This window comes from Platichthys flesus, chromosome 4 (genome assembly GCF_949316205.1).
Source record: "Platichthys flesus chromosome 4, fPlaFle2.1, whole genome shotgun sequence".
NCBI classification, from domain to species: Eukaryota; Metazoa; Chordata; class Actinopteri; order Pleuronectiformes; family Pleuronectidae; genus Platichthys; species Platichthys flesus.
This window is the reverse complement of record NC_084948.1, coordinates 21002751-21013531: the sequence shown is the minus strand read 5'-3', so window position 1 is coordinate 21013531 and position 10781 is coordinate 21002751. Positions and strand designations below refer to the sequence as shown.

General features: G+C 42.2%; 1 protein-coding gene across 1 annotated transcript; it reads right to left on the bottom strand.

The window, feature by feature from the left end:
- On the bottom strand, positions 1–7889 carry tsr1 (TSR1 ribosome maturation factor). The gene is made up of 15 exons (XM_062385414.1): positions 7734–7889; positions 6446–6549; positions 6132–6360; positions 5468–5602; positions 4875–5323; positions 4358–4502; positions 3715–3902; positions 2126–2337; positions 1834–1996; positions 1635–1745; positions 1374–1506; positions 1091–1207; positions 794–934; positions 628–702; positions 1–282 (listed from the first exon to the last, which is right to left on the bottom strand). The coding sequence occupies exons 1-15, from the start codon at positions 7849–7851 to the stop codon at positions 104–106; spliced, it is 2499 nt and encodes an 832-aa protein (XP_062241398.1). The 5' UTR covers positions 7852–7889; the 3' UTR covers positions 1–103.
- Positions 7890–10781: the final 2892 nt, after the last annotated feature.

The window sequence follows — 10781 nt, the reverse complement described above, 5'->3', positions numbered from 1 at the left end:
TTTAGATCAAAATTGTTGTATTTAATACACATTGCACAAACACACTGATGTTGAGTATTTCTGTTAATACAGGTTGTACGTCTCTTGCACTATTGTCCCTCCACTACTCCATGTCCGAGTCGTCCTCCTCCACGGGTACCTCTCTCTTGACCCAGGGTAAAGATGGGGGCACGTATGGGTCATACGTCCAGCGAGGATACACCCGCTTGAACAGATTCATCATCACAGTGTCTTGAGAGGGCAGCTGATTATCAAACACACACTTCATGTGGCCGTGTGTTCCTGAAAACATAAAATACGGTGGTGAGATTAGACAGTACATAAAACGTGCTGCTCAAACCGAGGATGATGTGTGTTTGTCTGTTTGTTTGTTTGTAAACAGGATCAGGCCAAAACTACTAATTTCCATTATCTGTTGAGGGATGGACATGAGCCAAGGAAGAACCTATTACATTAAGGTGCAGATCCAATGACACTTTCTTTAACAAGATTGGGTGTTTCACATTAACACTGATTCGCCAATAAACTATAAAAATCAGGAATGTTTAGGGACTGATATTAATGGGTGTGTTATACTATTGGCCTTTGGCTGTTGTATGCTGTCTTCTTGTTTTTGAATTCTCTCACCTAAAGCCTCTTTGATGTGACCTCTCCGACCCCACTTGGTTCGCAGCTCCACCGGCTTAAACCACATGATGTCATCTGACAGAGAGAGAGAAACAAAACAGGAATGAAAACCACAGAGAAGACAAGCGTGTAGTAATATTCTGCAGCCATGGGAACGTCCCCTCACCTCTGTTAAAGAACATGTAGCGGACGACCGCAGAGCGCCGGTTTATGTGGAACGGGTGTCCGCTCAGCACAATCCTCTTCAGCACCACACGCCGAGGGTCACAGCTGAGCAGGCTGCCTGTAGCCACCAGGTCCTGGATGCCTGGAAGACACAAAAAGATCAACTACCTGTAGACAATTCACTGAAGTGGATAATAAACAACTTTGGAAAAACAGAATGGATTGTTGCAAGATTGAAACCAAGGCAGCGATCTACATATTTTCAAGTACAAGCATGACTTTTCCTTCTTCCTCTCACCGTCATTGTGCTGTCTGAACAGCAGGACTCCTGCAGGGGAGAATGTGATGGGGGCGTACACTGACACCACAGTGGGGGCATCTGGCCTGAGGAAACGCTCCATCTTGTGCTTGTCAGCTAGAGGAGAGCAGAGCTGAGTTTAGTGCTCAGTCATTCATTTTCTGCTGCTCAGTATGTCCTGCAGCCAAATCTGTCGGTTTCAGATCTTCACACCCACAATGCTGCGGCTCAAATTATTGTTTCGTTGAGAAGAAATGAAGGTTTGTGTGTGGGCATGCTTCACCTGTGGTGTGCTGAGAGAAGATGGGAGAGGCCCTGAACCTCCGAAATCCACAGTGGAACACCAGCTCCTCTTTGGATTTGATCGGCTCAGTGTTGCAGGGGTGTCTCCTGACCAAGACATGCATCACAGACATCTGTGGGAAATGATGAGGGCAGAAAAGTCCATAACAATAAAAGTGAATGGTCAGATTGATTACGTTTCAAATGGACAGTTATGATATTAAACACAAAGGCTTTCAGAGGTCAGAACTGTGAATCATACCTTCTGTTCATGGGGCAGGAGGGACACTAGCACCAGAGGTTTGCCTGACTGCACGCTCTCCATCACAGACAAAGGCACGTCAATGATGTGCAGTGTAACATACCAGCCCGCCTGAAATAAGAAGAGCAGCAGTCGATGAAGCCACAAATCTAAACGAAAAAAGTGCATTGGATAAATGAAGACGATCTTTCTTTTTTACCATAGCTCCCTCTTCCTCTTCCTCTGCAGCCTCAGCCAGAATGCGGTGGCGAGTTCGCTCAAAGTTCTTGAACTGGAAGATGCGAGAGTAGTCGGCAGGCAAGTTCTCCATGGGGTCCCAGGGTGAGGAGCGGAAACTTTTGAGGCCTCTGTAGCGCTGAAACCTAAACACACAGGACAGCAACAAGATCAAATACGGCAATGATCAACCTTTATATAGAAACTGATCTCAACATTTGTTCCTACGAACCTAAACACACAAACGTAGTGACACCAAAAGCAGCAGAACGGACCTGTTTTTAGCTGACGCCTGGAGTGGTGTGTCCACCTCATCAGGAAAATGCACATTGGCTCGAGCCTCCCGGTAGCGTTTCAGGCCTTCTACTTCTGCAGTCTCGTCCAAGTGCTCATCGTAGAGCTGATCTGCTCCAACTCGTTCCGGGGGGCACACTTCCTCCTCCTCTTCCTCTTCTTCCTCCTCCTCTGAACCACATGAACCAGCGTCCTGAGCAGAGAGGAAATAGAACAAATCCCTTTTAAAATAATGTAGAATTGAGCCCCGTGGACAGAAGACACCAAAAGCGAAAATACCCCTGATTCTTTTACTGCAAACATATCTCATGTCTTTCCCCGGCCATAAAAGAAGCAGTTTCCGTTTGAGAATATCCTCCAAACTAATTTTAATAGTACGAAGCATAGTAACAGGTCACAAGAGAACAAATCCACATACCAACTCCAGAAGTAAGCGGATGAACAGGTGCCTCTGCTATTCTCTTGCTGTTCTGTACTAATATTAAAGCTAAACCGCTGTTGCATTGCGCCCATAAAATAAATGCAGCCTCAATATTCTACAAACAATGACCAGACAAACATGTTGAGAACCCGAGGGCAGTCAAAGAGATTCTAAGAATAGAAACGGTTATTGTAAGGCAGCCAAACATAAACAAGACCAGCCCAGCCACAATAGAAACAGTGTTAAAAGGAGACTGGTTCTGTGCATAATGGTACTTGAATCTGCATACGTCTGTGTGATTGTGATAAGAAGCCTCCAGGATTCAACCTGTGGGTTGCCTTAGTTTGCATATATTTAAATTCTGCGCCCTTCCCAGTGTTGTCTACAAGCGTCTCTCTCCGGCTCCTCCAGACAACCTCTCTAAGAACATGTTGAAATACAGCTTCCATGGGGAAATATATTTGTGTGAGGAAACGAATCATCAAAGAAGACATGCGGTACAGTGCTCCCATTACTGGCAAATTACAGGAGGAGCCAGACACGAGGGGGAAGCTCTCAGCATGGGGCTGATTCACAACCTTTACAACATCCCTGCTGCAGTAATAATAATCATTATCATTTGAAGTGCCCTTTTCCCTATTGTTGTCCTCTCTCCGAAATATGTATTCCTGTGCGCCAGCCTTAACATCAAACACATGCTAATAACAATTACAGGTCGCAATGCACCCGCTGCACAAGGTGAGCTTCCCCCGACTCCTTTTCAAGCGACGCTGGAAATAAATAAATGGTCGAACCGCTCCCTCCGTTCCAGACAGGAAGCTCTTTTCACAGGACAGGAAGAGAGGAGGATTCTCCTGGGACTCCTGCTCCAAACACTATTGTTGTGGTGAGCAGCCTGGCACTACAGCCCAGAGACAGACAAAACAAACAGTGCCTGTCAGCGGCGAGGTGCACTGACCACGGGTCACGTATGCACTGCTCCGGCCCCGGAACCACTGACACTCAGACATCACTTGTCCACATACGACTGTCCTCGTCTTCCTCTGTGAGATTACACTGTCTGCACTGACAACAAGAAGCAGCTGGACAAACAAGAGGTGTGTTCAGGCTGAATCTTTACTGAAACAATCAAAATGCTTCTATGTGTACCTGAGAGTTTATCTCGTCATCTTCGCCATCCATTGCCTCGTCCAACATGTCGTCATCATCGTCATCATCAGCACTGCTTTCTTCATCTATCTCTCCATTCTCCTCCTCATCCTCGTCAACAATCCACGTGGCCTGGTAGTCCGACGTTCCTTTGGGAACCTTCATTACACGCTTGCTCTTCCTGGCCTCTGAACAGCAAAGAGAAGCGGCGAAGAAACATTTAGACCAACGTGTTATTGTGCCAAATTAAATTTGTACTAATGAAACAGCCAAACATTTTAAAAACCAAACACACAAAAGACTACTTAACTAGTTTAGGGTTGGTAAAAAGGATTTTCAGTTGAATCGAATCATGTGTTTTTTCTTTTTACTCATATAAGACCTTTGTAAAGTTTCTCATTTCGTTTGTGTTTATTATCAAATCTGGTTCAAAACCAGTTTCCAGTTAGTTGAAGGATTTTCAAGATCACCTGTTACAATTTGGTGTTAATACGCAGAACAACCGGACCTCTCACAAAAAAAGACATCTGACTATACTCAATTGTTTTGTATAGTTGAACCTTCTTCAACACCTACACTGGCTGGTATCTTATCTCCATCTGACCGACTGCATCATGCAAAAAATATAATTCTGTGTCTGCACCTTCAGCTTCCAGCAGCTCTGTCTCCGTTGGCCACGTCTGCTCTCCGTCCATGGGATCCACGTCCGCCTCGTTCTGAAGACTCTCCCTGCTGGAGGGGTCGGCTTTCATGAGCACCCGCACCGGAGCCTCGTCTTCAATCGAATCCTGTGGGAGACACAGACGACTCATTTAAACTACATTGAAGGCTTTTACATTACTCTTACAGTGAGCCACCCTTCTCATTCATTACACAACATGAAAAGTGACATTAAATTTTGCTCAAGAATGAGAAACAACATATAGAGACATGGTAGAACAAAGTACCTCTTCTTATTTGAGGTGTCAACTTATGGTACAAACTTAAGAATGTTTATGTGAAAAGAGACAATCTCCTGTGTTTGGATAATTTATTCTTGAACATTTATTGGATGGATTACCTAACAAATAATATAATAAACGTGAAGAAACCTCTTATTTCTAGCTACTTACAGTTGTAATTTGAAAATATAGGAAATTTGTTGGAGTAAAAGCCCTTACCAGCATGTTTATATCTCCTCCCTTGCCCAGCTTCACTGGTCTGGAGGTGAAGATGAGGGGAAGAGGGTCTTGAGGTGCGTCGATCTGACTGAGCTGAAAGTCTCCATGTCCACAGATGTGCACCAGTCTGTCAACCCGTAAAGGACGACCACGGACATACCCAGAGACGCAGAGAGTTCCCAGGCCGGTGTTTCCACCTGTACCCTCAGCAGGGATGTTGGGTGTGAACGTGATATTCTGACCCAACATATGTGAACGTCTGGAGCGGTAACCAAGCTTCCTCTGTCTCTGAGTGCCCAGGTGTCTGAGAAGTAAAATGCCATCCTGCTCTGAATCCAGAGCGAAGAGACGGGTGTCGGGGAAACGGACCTCTGTGATCTTTGACAAAGCTCTCCTCGAGTCAATCTTCTTCTTCATGGGGAGATCGAACACACCTTGACACACCAAGGCTATATGGAACAAAGTCAGAGAAAGAGAAGACATGGGTTGAGAAAGTGTACAGCAGGGGAGATTCAAATTCTGAATAAACTCTATTATCTCAGTGTCAACGGTGGAGTCTGAAAGCTCCAGGTTGTTCAGGTATAGATACCCACCATGGCTGGGGAGGCCCTGGGCAAACAGGCAGGAGAGGCAGTACTCTCCATAGCTGTCCCATCCTTCAGTGGGGTCCAGAACAAAGAGAAGACTATCTGCAATCTTTACCACATCCAGCAGGGAGTGCATGTCGGCTGTCAAAGGAAACAATGAGACAAGCTTCAGAAAATGTTCATCTTAGACAAAAGTAGTACAACAAGGTATGTGACATCGTACAATCTCTAAATCTCTGTGAAAAATTGCCCTGTAATAAGATTTCACATTCATTTAAAATTGAATTATTGCCAATATATCCAACTTTATCACTTTCTTACACATTTCAATGTGTTAAACAGGGAAACATTTGATTTGATTACCAGTGTGATTGTGTTATTGTTAGAGTTTAACGATATTCTCTTATATTCCCAGTGATGCATGAACTGAAGTTCATACGTTTGTAACATTAGTGAAAAATGTATTTGTTGTATAATTAAGTATTACGGCATTGCTCTTAAAATATGCAAAAAGAGAAATATGCTGGCATTGAGCAAATTTTTTTTTTGATATATACACATACTAAATATGAATACAAATTAGTGTATATCTATAATAAAACAATATTGGTGCTGGACTCAGCATTTATTTAATTTATTTCAACAATAGTGTTGTTCACGCAATACTGACCTGTGCTGTAACTCAGAAACGTGAACCTTTGTTTAAACCGGGGCAGAATCAGTCCAAAACTGTCAGTGATGCCGGTGATACACTGCTCCTGATGAAGAAGTCCGCCGGCGCCCTCTCCACGCAGCAGTTTGGTGACAGCACCGGCGTCCACACCCGCGTGAAGAGACACCACAGCGACCAGATGAGGAGGACCGTCCCGGCTGCCTAGCCGCCGCTTCTCTGTCAGGACCTAAACAGTTGACATATATGAAATCTCTGCAGCAGCGATTTGGAAGTCAAGCACAACTGATTCCTCATGTGAAATAAAATAATACCATGTCTTTCTTGTTCCGGCGTAGCTGGTTGGCTTTGTGTCTTCTGTCCATCTTCCTCTGCTCCTTCCTCTGTTTCTTGGTAAGAGCTGTCACCGACACTCTGCCTGTGGGACAGATCAACACAAAGCAGGTTTTGACGTTTTGATGTTACAATGAAAAAAACGGATAGAGTTTAGTGCAGTCCACCTCATCAAGGGCTGCCTTTAATTCAAGAAGATTAGAATTAGAAAAAGTTCTTAGTCGCATTGATTCAGTTTATAATTCTGTAACAGATTGCATCACAATGTCTATGGTTCTCCCCAAACAACAAAAACATGAACATTAGAGGGGGGTGGTTTATGTTTCTTACACATAATAATCTTTTCAAAATAACTTCAGAGACAGTTGAGTTCAGATTTGTGCACAAAGATTTCCCTGTGAACCTACAGCAGAATCAGAATCAGAATCAGAATTCTTTTTATTGCCTTGTATATTTTCACATACAGGAAATTGCCTTGGTGTGGTTGGTGCACTTTACAAACAACAGTATAAAAACAACAATATAGAGCAATATAAACATCAATATAAAAAACAACAATATCGAAAAAATAATATATACAGTAAATGTGTTGTGTTCGGTTTTAAGGTGCAAAGATTGGTGGTAGTGCCAATAATGTAGTGTTATAAATTATGTGCGAGGGTGGGGGGGGGGGGTCAGCAGAGTCAGTGTGATGGGGGGTAACGATAGACAATAGTCGACAATTGTCTATATAGTGACAATAGATCTGACAATAGTCGTGAATTTAAAATCTGAATGGTTTTTATCTCATTGGTCTCATTTGCAGCTGCTCCCTTCTGTGATACACACAGCTCTGATCATTGGGATCCTCAAAGGTTTGTTAACTGCAATGTTTCATATCCAGCCAGTAATAACTAAGTATTCATTCAAACTATAACATCACAGAAGTTTAACAATAGTACGTCATTGCATGATTGTAACGTGTACTCGTCATGGTGCTAATTTAAAGTCTTGCATAGCATGTATAATATGTCATCAGGGGATTTAAATTCAATTGTAAGTTGACTGAGGTGCATGGATGTAAAGTTTTGCTTTAAACTCTTTAGATTAAGTCTATCAATGTGACTAAATCCATTAAAAGGTCCCGTTTTCACGCCCAGATTCACATGTGACAACCGAGGGTACGTGATCGTTACTCAGAAGTCAACACGTGTGTCTGCAGAGCCGCGGCCACATGCTAACACAACACAGCTCACATCAGCTGTTCGCGACCCGTGCTAACCCACTCACCTTTGTTTTCTCTATCGACTTCCCCTTTCGTTCGGTGCTTGCCATGTTTGTGTCCCTTGTTCTTCTGTTTGTAACCGCCGGCTCTGTGGCCTTGTTGTTTTTCCTCAGTAGCAGACATTTTTCTGCCATGTGGGGAGGAAAGCCCAGACAATTCACTTCCGGCTTCCGGGGTTACCGGTGACTTTCCCGCCCCTTCAAAATAAAGGCCCGGGGTGTAATTTTGGAGCATCTTGATATTTTGTACAGGATTTGACTTGAATGAATATTACATTACCACAATGTGTTTACTGTATCTCACATATGTTGCACAGACAAAGAGAAACAGAACCTCATACATACGAATATATGATAAGCTGCACAAGATGAGAGTAGATACTGTATATCGGATGTGGTGGGGAGGAATCCTCACTGTGGGAGAACATAGTGTGCAGCCATCATACACAGTCTATGTGAGTTGCAGTTCTGAATGCAGCCCCAGCCTTGACTCCTCCTTTAATCAGGCCGAATATATAAAAAACTTGTGAGTCTCTGTCCTTCCCTTTGCTGTGGTTGTAGCTGGTGGTTGCTGGCTATACTGGTATGTGGCCGAAGTGACTCTCTCCCCTTCCATGCTCATTTTTCTGTGGCATGCAAACTAAATGTACGACCTCCATTACAGCCTGCATGTGCCCTGTTGTCCTGGCTGTGAGAGATACGTGCCAAGGCACCATACTGGAGGTGGTGGGTAGGCCTCCATATTGAATGTGCTTTTCTGCAGCACGGTCAGCCTGACTAATGGTTTCTTTGTCTTAAGTTCACTTGCTGCCATTATGTTTGTTTCTGTTGTGGTTCATATTGGTTTTATTCCTTTTGGCAAAATTTAGTTGTTTATTTTGTTAGAATTGTAATCTTTGTTCGTTTGGACGGTTGGGTTACACCACTATTGGTTGTTGTTTACAGATGTATTGTTTATGGTTCTATTCCTAATTTCTACATTAGTTATTGTTTCAATGAAGCTGAGTGCCGCACTGCTGGGAGGCTTGGCACTCAGGTGAGGTCCCCCACGTAACGCATGTGAGTGGGAGCACTGGGATGAGTTGTGTGAACTATTGTTGCTTTGTGAGTAACTGGTGGCACCCCTGGGCACTCGTTTAGTTAGACCGCCTCTCCACATGTGGCCTCAGCTCACATTTTGTTTTGTAGTCTGGCTTCTATACTTTTAAGAGATTTGTTATTGTGATTTTTGAATAATCTAATAAAGTTAGATTTTAATCCTGTTTGCAATAAAGAATATTTGTGCCAATTAATCTTGTTTCTCCCTTTCAGTTCCAGACCCTATTATATTGTTTTGAGATGTTAATAAAATAATCTTTGTGATGAAGACATGTCTCTGCCTCTTATCAGTAAGAACTTGTGTAGTTGATTGGTTTCCAAAGAAGGACGTTGAGACTATAGATCCTGGGGTGCCAATTCCCCCAGGTGGCATTGTTGTGCAAACCCAATCGGGTACTTGCAATTTGCAGTATTTGAAAATTAAAATCTTATCTTCGTACTGTATATAAAACTTAACTGAAGCGTTACAATGGTATGTTTACTCGGGTAAAGTGTTAGATTATCCTACAAACTATTGTTACAACAAGTAAACAACATATTTATAGATATATAGGAAGAAGGTTAAGCATAAGATAATTAATTATAACCCCCGGAGAAGGGGTGAGATTAATTAAATTTGTACTTGTTGCACCTTTTTGAATATGTAGATTAAATCTTTAAGTGTTTAATTTGTTTGTTTGTAAATACTTTTTATTTTGTCAATTTTTTTTATTATTTCTATTATTTCTTTGTTTGAAATGAATGAAAAAATTTAAAACTGTAAAGTTAGGGAAAGGCACATTGACTATTTTAATGTGGTATGATGTGGAAAAAATGCATTACTTAAAATGACTAATTACTATATTTGAACATGTTTGTTGAGAGTTCGTTTTCACACTCTCTCGAACCCACCTATGAAAAGATGAATCATCCTCTGATTTCAAGTTCTGCAAACGTCCCAAATGAATCATCCTCTTTATCTATGCATATAAGAGTGGGGAGCTTTCTTCAGACAAAGGATACCTGCTGAAGAGGGAAAGAAGGAGAGGTAGAGATGGAGGCATGAAAAGAGACTGAAGAAGCTCCTGATACAATGAACCTATTCATTCTGAGAAAAGGTTCCTACCAGAGCAGAATATTTTATTTAATGGATCCCATTGTTTTATTTTAATACTGTGAGGAAGCCTGAGAACAGCCGCCAGCTTTCATAAATACTGTGGCTATTACCTGCAAACACATCTCACCCCTTTTTTCCAGTATGGAAAATTCAGATTCCTGTAAGATATGAATTCTTACTTATCACACTAGTCTAAGCTCTCACCAGTTAAAAAGTTCTGTTTTGATTATCTAATTGTGGCCAGGATTTCAGTTAAAATATTGGTCATGAAATTTCCATTGTAGATGAAGTGTAATGAATGACTCATCTTTTACTTTATTTCTTGGTAGCCTTAAAAATACAGTATGTAATGGGAAATTAGTGGTATAAAGAACTTTAAAGGTCAACCAGAACATCGGGTAAAAGATGAATAAGAGGAAATTCAAAAGTGTAACGAATCAAATGAAGCAAGATTTCTTCCTCCATTTTATTGAATTGTCATAACTGACATCATTCCCATCACAGGTGAATTGTGCTTATTACACTGGAATTAAAGAGCCTCACAGCAATTATTCTGGTTTGAATCCTGGTTTGGGCCGGGGTTATATGCGTAGGACATTATAGATAATGGATAGATTTGCAGTCATAGCCTTACATGCTCAACATCTTTTTGTTATGCAGTTTGGTTAGCGGCTATATTGTGCGCTCGAAACAGACACATTTTCTGCCGTCAGGATCTTCATTCTTCGTGGAGAAGCTCCAAGTTGTGCAACTCACATGCAGAAGCAGTCACATGTGGCATCATCTGAAGAGGATTCTTTTAAATAGATCCAAAAGCCCTAAATCCCCGGGAGCTGTGCCTTTTGTCATGGTAGGAAATC